The sequence below is a fragment of the Psilocybe cubensis genome, chromosome 2, assembly GCF_017499595.1.
Source record: "Psilocybe cubensis strain MGC-MH-2018 chromosome 2, whole genome shotgun sequence".
NCBI classification, from domain to species: Eukaryota; Fungi; Basidiomycota; class Agaricomycetes; order Agaricales; family Agrocybaceae; genus Psilocybe; species Psilocybe cubensis.
The window spans coordinates 2,714,108-2,729,180 of NC_063000.1; the positions used below are offsets into that span (position 1 = coordinate 2,714,108).

Genomic DNA, 15,073 nt, shown 5'->3' on the forward strand with positions numbered 1-15,073 from the left:
AATTGGTCATATTCTAGTATACGAGTATGAATATATTTTACAATAATTACGAACGCTCGGTTGTTGGTATATCAACGGAGGCAGACTGGGATTCAGTATCAGCGGGATTTGTCGCATCTGATTTTAACTTTTTCACTTCACGTTCCTCATCTTGTACACCTGTAGGAAGGACTTCGCTGACTCTGCTTCGCTTAACTCCCCGGGCAGGTTTACGACGTTTTCTAGAAGAGACGATCTCTCCATCTGATTCCTCTGGCTCATCTTCAGCGGGTTCATAATTGAGGTCGACCCTTTTGCTTCTTCTGCTTTTCAAGGTTCGGTTCTTTGATTGCGACTCTGGCGCACCAACCTCACTGGATTCGTCTGGAGAGGACCTTGTCCGTTTGGCAGCAGGCTCCTCTTCATCGCTGTGATCGGCTTTGGAAGAAGGCGCGGAGCGACGGAGATAATTCGAGTCGAGCGAAGGAGTTGAAGAAAAGGATGAACGAGATACAGAATGGCGTTTCGATAAAGGAACAATGATACCTGGTCCGGAATAACCACCAGGAGACCCTGCCTGACTAGATCCCTCTCCGGGAGCCCTGACCATTGCTGCCTTTTCCGACGCTGTTTTGTTCAGAAGAGGCTTTTTCCAAGTCACAACCTCTCCAGGATGGGGCAGATAGAACACCTCTTGTTCACGAAGAATGTCTAGTCCAACCAACTGTCTGATAATGCCAATGAGATCCAAACTAAATCCCAGGTTTTCAATATCTTTGAGCATGTTACGACTATCATCCACTGTAGCGTCTCCATGATCAACGATCTCTTCTTCTTCCATGAGTTCCCTGTCATTGAGAGAACATCCAGGAACAAGGAAATTGATGCGAGTACCGCCTTCTTCTCTAGGAAGACTGATTCTGTGGTAACGACAATGAGATCGAGTAACAGGTGTTGAAAAATTAGATCGTAAAGGCGTAGTTGTGGTTTTTGTAGGTGAATCTGCTTTCGCACTTGATGTTTCCGTCTTGACGGAAATGCTTGTTTTTGCCGTGTCAGGTGTCTCGGATTTCACAGCAGGCACATCAAGGTTGACTGGCGGGAGAGGTGGCGAAATTGCAGTTGGGGTAGGTGTGGAGATTGTTGGAGATTGAACATCAGGCATAGTTGACGAAGAAGGTAAACGGGATGGTTGGGGCCTTTTAGGCTGAGATCGTGGAGAGGAAGAATGAAGTGCTGCAAGAGCCAATGTCTTCTTTTTTTGCCCGTGAGCATGGAATAGTGTGTCCAGATTAACGACAGGTGCTGGATAAAAAATATTAGGTTTAGTAGCGGTAGGTGAAGGTTGATTAATCAGTGATCTGCTTTCTTGAACAATTGATGATACAGAGGACGAGCGGGAATTTGGCTGTAGCAGTTTATACGTTGCACTCGCACCAGAGCTAATTTGGCTTTCTTGGATTGAAACTACAGATGCTGCTCGATTTGGTTCACGGTTTTTGGCGCTTTGCCTGGGTTTGACGACGATCGTTTCCTCGTTGTTTGGTTCGGGCATAACCACCTTGATTGCATGACCTTTTCCTTTGCGATCGGGCTTGGGACCTTTCCTTCCTTTCGCTTTCTGCGGTCTTGGTGAGGCTCCCGACTTCTGTAAAGGTTCTGGAGAGATTGTCCTCTTTCTCTTGGTTATCGAACCTTCCGTGACAAATGCAGATGACAGTGATGTAAGGCTAGTATCTTGGCCAATGTTTGTAAGTTGCCTATTTATTTGTTGTTCGAGAAGAGTTTCTGGTTCCGGAGGATACTGGAATGCAACCTCTGCTCCGTCATCTAGAACGCCAAAACACCGTCATTAAATGTAAACGTAATAGGCTCAATGTTTTCAATACCTTCATTCAAGTGATACGTGGAAGGGCCTGGTGTAGAAAGACAGTAAGGATAAGGATCCGCCATCAAAATAGGGTCAGTAGCTTTTCGCGCCAACGTCATCTTCATTGAAACAGAGGGAGCACGGTGGGGAATGGACGAAGGGGTCGCTGCCTCACTGACAATATCAGAAGGCGCTGGGCTTGATGCTTCGTCTGCCGGGGCCCCGGCATCGCTGGACACTGAAGGAGCTGTCGCGGGTTCCTGTTGTAGTGTTGGAGAAATAGTGAAAATGGAGGATTCGATATTTTGGCCACCAACGGAGATGTTCTTGGGATAAGCTATTGTGTGGTTTGTTGAGTTGAGGATGTCTGCATCAACTGCGGTGACAACCTTAGCGTCTGATGCAAATTCGTCGTTAATCGCTGTACGAGTTGTCATCGAAGTCGCTTCCGAATGTTGACTAAAATCGACATTAGGATGCAAAGAGTTGGGGACACTTGGGTCGGTGAGAGTAGGGATAGAAGATAGTTGACTAGACTGGACACCAGATTCTGATGTAGAAATTGCAGTAGTGTTTTCGACGTGCAAAGTTGGTACTTCGGCGACTGGTGACGTTCCTTCTGAACCAACGCTATTTGCTTCAACGTCATTGTGGCCATCTATATCTTCCTGAGAAGCAATGCTGACAACATCGATGTTCATTCCGAAATCTGTAGGCTCCTATGATAGTACTTAGCATGAAGGATAAAACTGTAGATAAATGTAAAAGAGTACGAACCACAGACAAACGACCTTCCGTCTTCGCTTCATCTACGATGAAGATCTCTTTGCTGATCGATTTTCCTTCGCTCATCGTAGACTGAACGTCAATGTCATCAAGACCATATCCATCGTCAACCTCGCCATCGGCGTCGACATCAGCACCCAAAGGAGTCGCGTTGTTTCCTTGCGAAAGTGGAACGCTTGATATGCTCTCTTTACTCATTTCAGCGGTTCCCTCAGTCTGAAGGGGTTCGAAAACTTTGCGGGAAGATAAACTAGGAATAAAGTCATGAGAGCTTTCAATTTCTACCTGATCATCAACAGGTATACTTTCTCCCTCTATCTCTGAAAATTGCGCCAAAGGTTGCGTGTCAGGAAAATCCAATTCGGAGGTGATTGGAATAGCAGAGGTTGATGAATCGCCCATGTCCTCAAGGCCAGGAGTTGAGCGAATGTCTTCATCATTGCCCTCAATATTTCCGACAGTGGCTAAATGTCTCTGCATATCTATATACAAAATAGGTCAATCCTATTCGGGATGCCAAAGAAATTCTTATACCAGTTATAGTAGCAGTGGAAGGTTCGTGGGCTCGAAGCATTGAGTCAATATCTGAATCGGCTCCAAAATCGCCTTCAGTGGCTACTTCATCGACTCCAGAAGGGTCCGTCTCTGCCTCTGTATGGCCTGCGCCCTCTCTTTCTTGCGGTGTTTCGGAGTCCACCTGGGTTTTATGACGAATGCTATCCACTGTCGTAGTTATGTTAGAGGCTACATGGCTTTGCTCTGTACCTTCTGCAGGCGGGTCCTTAGAGGTTGAGTCGGTCATCTCCATTCGAGGGGCACTTTCCGTCGCCATCAATTCGTGCGAACGTCTTTTTGAATCTACGTTATCAGCTCCCAATGGACGAGGGTTCAATTGCCTGTGCCCTTCTAAAGTAACATTGTTATCTAAATATATATTATAAATTATGTGATAATAATGCAAGAAGTGTCACCGACCTGATTGTTCATGAAAAATATCGGGTTTAATTTTGGAGGGTTGTAATTGGCTTTCTCCTGTTTCCGCTTCGAAATTCCTGTCAGACGCAGAGGCTTCTGGCTCTTTGCTATCATAGGAATTAGACAAGGCCATGGGAATGTCTTCGTTGAGTTCATCCAATTCATGCGACGCTTCCTCACATGCTTGACCTTGTTTGTGTGGTCCTTCATGAACTGGGGAATGCCGGAAATTATAAAAGCTCCCCACAGCTGCATGTTCCTGATTAGCAGGAGACAAACTATGGTCTTCTTCATTGTCTGAATCATCTACAGCAATGACTTCTGCGTCTGTAGGAATTGGACGGCTTTGCGATGGAGGAACAAACAGATTGGTCGAGGGAGGCAAAATAGTTCCTTCATCCCTATCCTCTCTTACATCCACTTCGTCGTCATAAACACCCTCCGTGTTCTCTTCTGAGGGCCCCTGACTTGGAGTAAGGGCACCTGGCGTCAAAAAATTGTCAATATCGTCTTCTACTCCATGTGTACCTGAAAGGAGGGCTGGATCTACAGGAACACCAGGCGTCGCACGAACTTCCCCACCGGAATAATAATCTTCTGCGTATGTCTGTGGCCCGGTCCAGGGGTCCTGAATTTCAACAGGGATGTCTTCATTTGTGTTTCCGTCAGGGAAAGCTGTCGCAGAGGAGCACTGTTAGAAAGTGTAGCAATGAGTGAACAAGACAAGAGAATTACATGTATTATCGCTGGGTGGCTGAGTTTCTTCACTAGGATGCTTAGGCGCAGTGTTTGATTTGAGTTGCTCAACATAGTCGACATCCATCGGCCCCATATAGTGGGCAGAAGTATGCGTTCCTCGTGGTAAGTGGATTGAGCCACCTGCATAGAAATCTTGAGCATATATGCGAGAACTTTCCCAGGGATCAACAATGTCAACGGGGCGCTCGAGACGGATATCGTGTGGGGGAAAAGCTTGTAGTAGTTTTGAGTAAATTGGACCATAACAATAGGTCAAAAAAGCAGGCTCACAAGTGTCATCCTCATTTCGCTGCTCCATGCTAGAATCAATGCTTGCCTCTCGACGGATATTAGCTTCGGTTTCTCCGTCAAGCGGTCCTAGATGGTGGGCATCTAGTTTAGCCCCTGTAGGAATACGAATATCTCCACCTGAATAATAGTCTTCCGCATAAGTACGTGGACCTTCCCATCGATCTGGGAGCTCGATGTGTCTGTCCTGATCTGGATTCGTGAACGATTTTGGAGGGAATGCTATAAATTCATGGTCGATTATTATCGTCAGTCAACGGAAGGAAATAGACATACAAGTATCGTTTTGGGGAGGTTGTATTTCCTGTATCTCGTCATCTTCTTCTTCATCGGCTTCGGCATCAGCATCAACCACGTCGTCGCCTTCGTCATCTTCATATTGGGTGTCCGGAGAATGTCGAATTTGCTGACGAAGATAAAGTTGGGATGTCCCAGGTCGTTCTTCTCGCTCCAGCGCTTGCTCTTCTTCTTCATCATACTCGTCGTATCCGCCAGAGCCCTCTTCACCTTCCTCCTCCTCCTCGTCTTCAAGGGGTTTCTTTCTAGTTTTATGAAGGGAAGAAGGCTGATCTTCTTCCGACAACTCTTCATCATCAACCTCTCCATCACTATCCGAGTCTATCTCTATGATTTCGTCGACTACCGCTTTTGCGGGACGGGGAGGTTCTGATTCTTCCTCATTATCATATTCTTCGTCGTCGTCAAATTCCTCATATTCAGCTCCTTCTTCATGATCAAGTCCCTCCTCGTATTCCTCGTCTTCGCTAACATATTCCTCTTCTTCAGTAGCCACATCATTTGCCCTCGAAGATTGATCAATTGACTGAAGATATCGTGAAGATGGTTGTCCCATGTCTCCAGAGTAAGGTTCTTCATAATGTTCTCCCTCTTCTTGTTCCCCTGGACTTTGGTCCTCGTCACTGTCTTCCAAGACAGCCACTGACAATTCGACCTCTGCAGCTTCTTCGGCATCTTCTTCGTCAGATGACACGATTTCAATAGGCTGCATGCTATTTCCCTTGCCTAATCCAGGTCCTTCGCGAGGATCGCGCGCCTTGCCCTTGCCCGCGGCCCGCCTGGCTTTGATTTCAGCAAATGAGTCGTCCATAGTTTCGTCATATAGTGCATCATCATCAACGTCCCTATAGTGTTGAAGCTCTGGTCGAGATCGAATGAGGTTGCGAGATTTATTCAAGCTATGGTCGTTTGAATCTAGTTCCTCGTCGTCTTGGCCAAGAGCGCGTTTCAATGCTCCTGTGATGCCACCAATCCACGCGTCAAACTCGGGCTGAGTGAATTTGTCAAACGGATTATGAACTGGAGGTCGAAGAACGCTTGTTTTTGAGTTCATGTGAGAAGAAGCAGAAAAAGGCGTAGAGTGGGGCGCTGAGGGTATCCGAGGAGTAAATTGGTACGGGGCCGACATCTGGGTGTGTGGCAAAGGATTTAACGTGTTTCTGAGGGAGAAGGTTACGTGCGAATGAAGGTAATTGGATTGCGCCGTTGAGATGAGTATGGAGGTGTCCGCGGGGAGTAAAGGCAATTAGGAACAAGACATTGTATTGCACAAAAGGTGACGATTATGTCGCTGTGTGCATGTGCCCGGGCCTGTACATCTGACTTCCAAATTTCTCTCACGCACTGAAGGATTGGATATTATGCGTCGGAGTTTGAAAGCGCGTCGCGCCAATATTGCCATCTCAATTTCATCTTGCACTTGTAAGCTTATCCAGAGACGCTGAGTGATTGGTATTGGTTATATTTCACTGGTCCAGTAACACAAAACTAGTCTCAAAAACATTTGTGACGCTGAGTGAACTCAGATTCAGAAAACAGCAAATGCGACTAGATCAGATCTAACCGGCATCACGGCCCGCTAATTATCTGAAGGTAAATAATCTTCTTGTCGCACCTTCCATTTCTTTCTAACAAGTCTCATTGCCTAAACATCCTAGGGTTACCTCCAACATTCCCCACATGCCCAATATGCCTCCCGATAAAAAACCAAGCAAAACACCTTCTTCATCCAAGGATCTCATCCCAGTTAATGGAAAACGAGAGCTTTTAGCAAAGTCTCAGCCCAAGCGAGAGGATAGGGGACCAAAACCCACGACTTCAAAAGCCCTTGTCCTCCGCAACGGGAAATATGGATCTCAAGGAACTGGTGAACTGATTCATCTGGGAAGGATGACCGGTCGCGAAAAGTTAGATCTTTTGGCAGGTATGCGAATAAGCTTCATTCTCCTGTCAATACTAAAGTTTCCCGATTAACATTGGGGCAGACAATCTCGTCCAGGAGTCTAAGAAAGCGTTTCTTAACCCATTCCGCCTTGAAAAATGCCTCAAAATTGCAGAATCTCAGTGTGACGGTTTGTCTGACTGTGTCTAAAAAGTAAATCATCTACTTACTATTACTTTTAGCCTATGTTGATGATATCGCCAAGCTACGAGATCCGGACCTATTTCGTTATGCTATCGAGTCAGAGTTAAAAGCCAGAACGGAGCCGACGAGAAGTGATACTCGCAAAACCCCATCTCATGTTGCCAAAGTAGTTGCCACAAGGTGCGAGTTTAGCGCGCGCAGTAAAATTAACCCGCTAATATTAAAAATTCGGATGTACATCATATAGGGTACATAATGCGTACATGCTTGCTTCTGCATGGAAACTCGCTTCGGACATCTTGATCCAGATGACTAGCGATGGACTACGAGATAGCAATGTCAAAACAATGCTTCAGAGTAACTCTAACATGAGAAACCAATATTTAGCGTTGTACGATATTGTTGACGAACTAGTGATGATGTGCCAGGATAGATTTGCCGTTCTAGCAACAACAACTCGTGCGTTGGCTTGGATATAACCTTTCCCTCCAGGAAACAATTAACTCCCTGCCCCTCAGCCCATTATGCAAAATATTTCAAACTCAAAACGACTGAAGGCGCAGATCCATCCGAAACTCAGTATGTGTTCGACTGGGCGGATTTGCGTAAAGCAGCAGATTCTTTTCTTGATTCTATTATCATCGAGCTATGTTTTCCGCGGGGAGCATACCCTAAGGCAATACTTTATCGGATTCTCCACGACTCCATTGAAGAGGCTCCCCGTGAAACCAAACGTTTTCCACAAGAACTCTGGAATGCTGTGGGCGATCTCTCGGTGCGTTATTTCTTTATAATTCTCTCAAGTCGCATTCGAATAAAGGCATAGAACTGTGTCGAACTACAAGAAATATTGTCAGCACCATTGTTCGGACCCGAGGGAGAGGCATGGCTAAAGAGTCCTCGACAAATGCCGGATGAATATGAGGCTTGGATTGATGCTCAAATATACTCTAGCAGGGCTTCCGAGCTGTTCTCCTCCTTCAAAGATACCATTTACCCGCTAGAGAGAACCAGAAGACCGGAAGTCATAGACAAGTTGTGGAATCAAATTGACCAGGTATATTTCTTTATAAGTCAAAACAAACAAGTTTAATAACATCAATACTATACCACAGAACTATGTTTCTATCTCTGGGGAGCATATTGACAAACTATGGGGATTAGAGGAGGTAATTAACGTGAAGCCGCAATGGTCTGCCTTTGCAGTCGTACCTGGAGGATCAGATTTGGACGGATATAGTCCTAGTAGTGTTAGAGGTGCAAAGAAGAAGCCACTCGCTATAACTGCTGGAGATGAATCCAGCGACGACTCAATGCCTGGACTCCAATCTGTCTCGAACACCTCAGACGATGACGACGACGACGATGACGATAGCGAGTATTCCGAAGATGAGTACAATAGCGATGGATACAACACCGACGAAGAAGACGAACTCCGTGAATTATACAAAGAAGCTATGAATGCAGCTCATGAGGCTGATTGGTTTGATACTTCCAACACACCCGCGGGTATTGACCCTTTCCTTCAGGAAGACGATCGTAAGGGAAACCCATTTTTGAAAATTTTGGGTTCTCTGAGAGGTTTGTCCCGTGTTGTCTGGGTTTACGCCAATTTGACCCATATAATCAGGGAGAATGTTCTCTTCAAGTCCAAAGTTGAAGACGACAACAAAGACAGAGCCTCGCTCTGGTCCAATTCGCGGAGCCTTCAGAGCTACTCCTAGCGGGGCTCCCAAATCCATTCCTAAAGCTATGCCCCCGAAGCCGGCACCGGTACCTACAACGCCAGTTTCTCCTGCTGCTACTCCTGGTCAGTCCGTTGCACCACTTCATAAATATTAGAGCTCATTGATTTCCTATAGCTGCTGCTTCAAAAAGCCAGAAGGCAACAGTGGAAGAAGTTGAGGATGAAGAGAACATTGCCATGGCTGCTGCTGCGGCCAAGAAGAAAAAGAAAAAGTCGAAGAAAAAAAAGAAACCTGCTACTCCTGAAATCCCACCTTCTTCTTCTCCTCCTTCTGCAGTGTCAGTGCCGAGTCCGGTCATTTCGTCCGCGACACCATCATTGAAGAAGTCTGCTTCGGTTTCTTCCAATGCCTCCAGCGTCAAGACATCGACGCCATCAATCCCTTCGGCGTTTATGTCTTCGACAAGTACCCTTCCTATTGGGGAGACAACTGCTCAGTCAGCCCATTCCTATCTTCAGTCCCTCAACATTGGTACAGAGAAAAAGCTTAAGAAGCGTCCCGACCACGCATCGATATTCTCGACCAGTTCCGATATCAAGAAACCGTCTGTATTTTCGAAACTATCTGGTAAAGACAAGGAGAAGAATAAAGAAGACGAGATGAGTGCCGCGAAGCGTAGTTGGTTCAGCAAACTCAGCAAAAAAACTTCGGTCCTAATGCATCAAATGCTGAAGACTGATGAAGACAAGACAGGCGGAAGATCGCCTATGAAGTGGGAGCAATTCTTAAAGGTTCGTCTGTCTATGGTTCTTGATGCATCGCATTGCGTAATTTTGACTGACTGTATGAGTAGCTTATGAGAGAAATGGGCTTTGAATATGATCCTAGCACAGCTGGTTCCAGTGTTCGCTTCGATCCACCAAACAAAGCCGACAGGGTAAGCTATCTGACAGACTTGAATTCTATTTGCTTTTCTCACAATACTCTCATTAGCCCATTACATTCCACAAACGTACGGCTCACACTTTTGGTATCTGGATGCTGCATACTCACATTGTATTGATAGCCCATCCTGATCCTACCCTTCAGCCAATCATGTTGAAGGAGTTCGCGAAAAAGCTGAAACGATATTATGGCTGGAACGAAGACGATCTTCTGAGGATATGAATTGGCCCCGTCTTTTGCTTTATCTCTGTATAATGCCTATTTTATTGTGCCTAGCGTAATTTATCGTAAGATATTTTTCATCGTGTGCGAGAAATGTGCCTCAACGACCAAGTTGGGCATGTGCCATACTTATGTACAAAGAATAATTGTCTGAAACCACCAGGAAAACGTTCTTGAAATGAGATTACTGTACTGCCAACATATTTTAAACTAAGAGCACAAGCAAAACGCAACGGGGTTGCTTGACGTGGAAACCAGCTTGAACCAAGTAAATAAAAAGAAAACCACGGTAAGGCAATGGTTGGATACGATGACCCATTTGACTAATTTAATTCTTCAATGTGGGTTTGCCCATCATTCGCCTCCCCTCCTGAACCTTCTCTGGGCTTTTCTCTAATTTACCAGACAATACTTTGATTTCTCCCCGCAGCTTGTCCATGAACTTAGTCTTCGTTGCTGAGCCACCCTTGGTCTTCGCCAAAACAGATGAGTCCGTGCGGTGCTCATCAGCGATCTCTTTGGATATAATGGGGGTGTTGCCATCTGTGCCCCCGGTATTAACCTGCGCGGTAGGAGTAAGGTGTCCAACGGTTTGTTGAGCGTTGACGTTACGTTCCGCAGCAGGGGTATCGAGTCCTTGAACCACCTTTGCAGCCCATGCACCAGTATCATCAGTTGTCGGTGGATTGTTGACGGTAGGATGCATAGAAGAGGTATCAGTTCCAGTAACAGCTCCTGCCAACGCGCCAGTCTCTGCAGAAGTAGGCGCATAGCTGTTTGCATTAGTTGCGACGTCGCTAACGTTCTCCTTTCCCTTTCCAGATGGTTCAGCATGACCGTCGTGCCCAGGTGTCGCCACAGTGGAACCTAAAGAGTCCTGATGACTGAACGGTTTCGAGTCTGATCGAGGTTTAGTAGACTTTTCAACTGCGGCGAAGTGCTCTCTACCTCTGGTGACTGGAGGAGAATTGACATGGGGCGCAGCAGACTTGTGAGCTGACTTGGAAACAGGTGGAACGGTAAGAAGGTGAGGTTCCTCAGGATGATGTTCAAACTCGGGTCGATCGGCCTTGTTGCTGAAATCAGAGTGCTCTTTGTCCTGAATGGTATGATTTCGCTGACATGAATCTGCAGCTGATGACGACGTTTTCATCGTCCCATCTCTGTTCCGCACATCTGCTTCCTTTGTGGAACTGGTCGCAGTTCCAGCATGGCTCCAGGTGTCAATGCGGCTACCCGCAAGCGTCCGAGTGCTGGCGTCAGTGCTGGCCCCGTCGTACTGTTTGGACACTGTGCTCGCAGCTCCGCTTCTGTTGTTTGAAATACTATAATCGATGCCAGTAGTACCAAATCTGGGTAAGGTGAGGCTATTGTCCTGAGGTCTTATAGGTTCATTGTTATCTTGGGTTGTCGATTTGCTTGGATTCGGCGTATCGCCAACAAGTCTTCGGTCCTCGATCACTCTTGTACCAGTAATGCCGACGGATTCTAGAGTATTCTTCTCCTTTGAGCTATCTTCATGGACCTCAGGTCCAGACGGGGTGTATGAATGGGATTCAGTAAAAGTTTCATTTCTACGGGCTGAGCTTTCGTGATGCTGAGAGGCTTCGTCTCCTTGTCGAGGTGATCCGTTCGTAGCTACGTGTGCATTAGCGCAAATCAACTCAAGTTATTTATCACTCACGAAGATATGCCGCTACAGATTTAGGTAAATATCCTCCAACAACTTCGCCTGCGCTGTATACATAATCCTTCGCTGTTTCTAATGCACTTGAAGCGGCTTCCTTGACGTAATCAGCATCTCGACTCAAACTACTGACGTGCTCAGCCTCTTTGGTTTGGGGAAAAGCTCCAGGAAGCCGTTCTCCGGGTGTCGTTGGGTTGCTTGCGTGCCCACCAAAAGGCCTGTCTGCAGGATAAGATTCGGGTACGACAGGACCTAAAGCATTCAGCGAAGATGAAGTAGGTCTGTGAACCTGTCCGCCTCTGTCATCAATGGCATCGAAAGAATGAGTATCTTCCGTCATCAGACTGGTGTGGTTGGTGTTGACAATATTGTCGGCCATTTAGTATCACTGAGCAAAGGGATATCAATAGGAAAGGAGTGTGTTAGAACGGAATGAATAGGAGGTAGAAGGTTTATTATACCATACGATGGCTCCAAAATTAATTGGTAGTCGACCATTGAAAGAGGAGTAATGACGTAGTTGGCCCATACGCCACGAAGAGGCGCAAATAAGAAAAAGTCACAAACAAAGAAGGTCATAGACGTACTAACATTGGTGGGACTAGTGAATTTGCATGGATTCCATCCCAAAATGTGGCGTGGCGTAGCAAGTTTTGTTGGACCTCAGACGAACCCGACGTTCAAAGGATTACTTGGCTCATTTGCCGGACAAAGTCTGAAACTTAAAAACTGATCCACAATGCTGCTATTTAGTATCATGAAGCACATTATCATCATTGGTTCTACGGAAGGATCCTGTCCAAAAGTACAATTCATAATATATGTACATGGGGGATTCTCATGGGTGAGCCTAACTTGAACCAGGGTCAATGTCCATGCAATGGAATGTAAGGGATAACACACTTATACTAGCCATACAACCTACTGACAACACAATAGCCTATGGCAACAAGATCCGTCGCATAAGTCTCTATCCCTCAGCTGCCCAACACGACACTGTTCGGCACATTGTGGCCCGATTTCTTCCCAAAAACACCCCGGTGGTGGGTCTACAGTATCTTCGGCCAGTGAAAGCATGTTTGCATGATAGTCCGAGAAGGTTGGTACTGACAAAACTAGGCGAAAAATGTTAAACATAATTGTGGCTGGAATGACGAAACGCATTGCTGTCAAAGATTATTGAGCACCTGTGACATTCAGTTAAAAGAAACAGACTGCTCACTGATGATGTTGCTGTAATCTTGTGTTCCAATATGAGGAAAATGGGCTGCTCAACGCAGTATCTGAAGGCATACATGTCAGCCGAGAACTGCTCAACACAACTTAGATGACTCACAGTAATGCTGACTGTAGCTCGCTGGAAGAGAACTGGCGAACTAGAGAGGGGGAAAAGGTAGCCTTCATATACCCACACAATAGCGAAATGGGGAGTCGCCTCGTGTGGTTATAATCACCATCGCATACGTAAACAGAAGCCAAGACTGTCGCTCGGAGGGTGAATTGAGGATGGGATCTTGAACACGCGTTTTACACGACTTGTCAATCTTTTGCGAAGGCGATGGCGAGCAAAAGAATGAATACAATACAACACGCCGATACGAAGGAGAACTGAAATTAGATACGAACTTCTTTGCTGGACTGAGCAATGGTGTCTTTTTTACATTGCTCTTCCATTGTTATGCTGTCGATCGTTTCTCAGTAGTGTCAAGCGATGGAAAGTGGGCCACTCATAACAGTTCAAAACGGTTACTGTCAGTGTCAGATTAAGTCACGTGGTGAATAAAGACCGACGCGTCGCGTCCCGTAATTTTTAAAGGGCTTTTCTTGGGTTTCGAAGCACCAACGACAAAATTTCCTGGTGACTCGTGATTGACCATAATCTCTCACATTAACTTTTACTCCTAATGAATTGGCACTTATGGGTCGCTGTCCTAAATAACAATTCGGGTAGACAAGTATCTATGGAGGAAAGGTTCGGGCTATCAACATATCGGACACTCTTTCGACCTACATCAAAATGGTCTATGAGCATCAAAAGTAGTAACATGTTATACAGAACTTGCCAGCTGTATAAATCCTTCTTCATGAATAATTTCACCGACGAACCGCTCAAGTGCGGAATTCGACATATTGTAAAGGGAAGTTTGGTCACAGACAGTTTGAAAAATCTGGCTTCCAGTTCTACATTCAGCAATGTTAATCTGAGCAGGTAATAGTCCATTTATTGCCGGATTACTTGAGCTTGGAGTTGGGAGTGATGGAAGAGAAGAACTTGGAAGATGTCCAAGGCTAAATGCGGTGGATATTTTCGTGGTGTTGGGCTTTTGGGGCCCAGGAGTCACTATGCCTTGTTGGGGAGCTGAGGAGTTGATGGCTGTGGGTATGTGGTCGTGCATAGGTGTATTTTGTAAAGGGTATTGATCATCAGTGCTACGAGCGTCCAGAGCTTGGAATAACATCCTGTCTGATGATATATGCAATGCTAACGGAGAAGAAGTTTGTGTACTGGCTTGATTTTGGTTTAAAAAAGGTGTGGTATATCTGATAACGTTTTGGGCCTGAGGAGCAACAGGCAACGCAGGTAGAGGACAAGCAAAAGAGGGTGCACGATTGGGTAAGGTGGATGCGCTTGGAACACTTGTCAGGTTCTTTTGTGTAGTGGTTCGGTTTGCCAAAGCAGGGATTTGTGAAGGTACTGGTAAAGGAGGTAACACCATGGGGTTCAATTTGCAGGGACAAACAGGCTTGATCATTTCAATGAATTCAGCAGCGTGTGAGGGCACCTGGAACGAAATCTGAAATCGACGATATACCTGTTTAATGGGACATATGCGTCAAAGAATTTCAATATAATCTCTCATGAGCATACAGGGACACCGTCTTCGCGCGAATGCAGGTATCTTATTCCAACCACAGTATCGCGGTAGACAGCTTTAAGAGGTAATCCTTCCGACTGATTTTTGCGAGGAGCCCCTGAAGCAAGAGCTGAGAAAGAGAGAAGCTCCAAGTCTTCCTAATGACGGAATGACGGTATGAACTAGTTAGATTTAATCCGAAAGAAATTCAAGCCTGATATAACTTGCAAACACCACATCCTGTTGATTTGCACCGTTTTCAATGCCATAGTTTAACTCCCAAAGAATGCGGAGTTTCACTGATTCTATCTCAGAGTCGGCGGTACTCTTCACATCCAGGATGAGACGTATTATTGGGTTAGTGAAGTGTTGCCATTCCGCTGTTGTCTCGGGTCCAGCTTGTGATGGTATTTGCGCTTTTTGGCCAAGGGTTCTTTTCACTGGATAAGAGCGAGAATACTTGGAAAGCAGAAAACTGGACGTTCCAATAGTAGAATGGCTCATTGTGTAGCTCCAAGGAGTTGCCCAGTGTAACTTGTTGAGTGGCAAAATTCCCTGAACACAAAGCAGGTGTAATAACGTCCGCGGAATCACCTGTTCAGTAACTGGCGTGACATTTGTTCACTACTCCTACCA

The 15,073-nt window shown here is 45.9% G+C and overlaps 4 protein-coding genes across 4 annotated transcripts; 1 reads left to right on the forward strand and 3 right to left on the reverse strand.

The window, feature by feature from the left end:
* Positions 1 to 46: 46 nt before the first annotated feature.
* JR316_0002397 (uncharacterized protein) lies at positions 47 to 6,083 on the reverse strand (the record flags this gene model as incomplete). Its single annotated transcript, XM_047888191.1, has 9 exons — positions 47 to 1,809; positions 1,869 to 2,568; positions 2,627 to 3,117; positions 3,170 to 3,358; positions 3,401 to 3,559; positions 3,611 to 4,285; positions 4,346 to 4,582; positions 4,640 to 4,879; positions 4,934 to 6,083. 9 exons carry the CDS (start codon positions 6,081 to 6,083, stop codon positions 47 to 49), a joined length of 5,604 nt encoding a protein of 1,867 aa, XP_047753114.1.
* Positions 6,084 to 6,634: 551 nt separating this feature from the next.
* On the forward strand, positions 6,635 to 9,895 carry JR316_0002398 (uncharacterized protein; the record flags this gene model as incomplete). The annotated part of the gene is made up of 11 exons (XM_047888192.1): positions 6,635 to 6,878; positions 6,940 to 7,026; positions 7,079 to 7,220; positions 7,288 to 7,499; positions 7,559 to 7,815; positions 7,867 to 8,097; positions 8,156 to 8,621; positions 8,671 to 8,850; positions 8,903 to 9,519; positions 9,582 to 9,665; positions 9,722 to 9,895. The coding sequence occupies 11 exons, from the start codon at positions 6,635 to 6,637 to the stop codon at positions 9,893 to 9,895; spliced, it is 2,694 nt and encodes an 897-aa protein (XP_047753115.1).
* Positions 9,896 to 10,223: 328 nt separating this feature from the next.
* JR316_0002399 (uncharacterized protein) lies at positions 10,224 to 11,961 on the reverse strand (the record flags this gene model as incomplete). The annotated part of the gene is made up of 2 exons (XM_047888193.1): positions 10,224 to 11,533; positions 11,580 to 11,961. 2 exons carry the CDS (start codon positions 11,959 to 11,961, stop codon positions 10,224 to 10,226), a joined length of 1,692 nt encoding a protein of 563 aa, XP_047753116.1.
* Positions 11,962 to 13,630: 1,669 nt separating this feature from the next.
* JR316_0002400 (uncharacterized protein) lies at positions 13,631 to 14,941 on the reverse strand (the record flags this gene model as incomplete). The annotated part of the gene is made up of 3 exons (XM_047888194.1): positions 13,631 to 14,365; positions 14,452 to 14,595; positions 14,672 to 14,941. The coding sequence occupies 3 exons, from the start codon at positions 14,939 to 14,941 to the stop codon at positions 13,631 to 13,633; spliced, it is 1,149 nt and encodes a 382-aa protein (XP_047753117.1).
* Between the last annotated feature and the right edge of the window lie 132 nt (positions 14,942 to 15,073).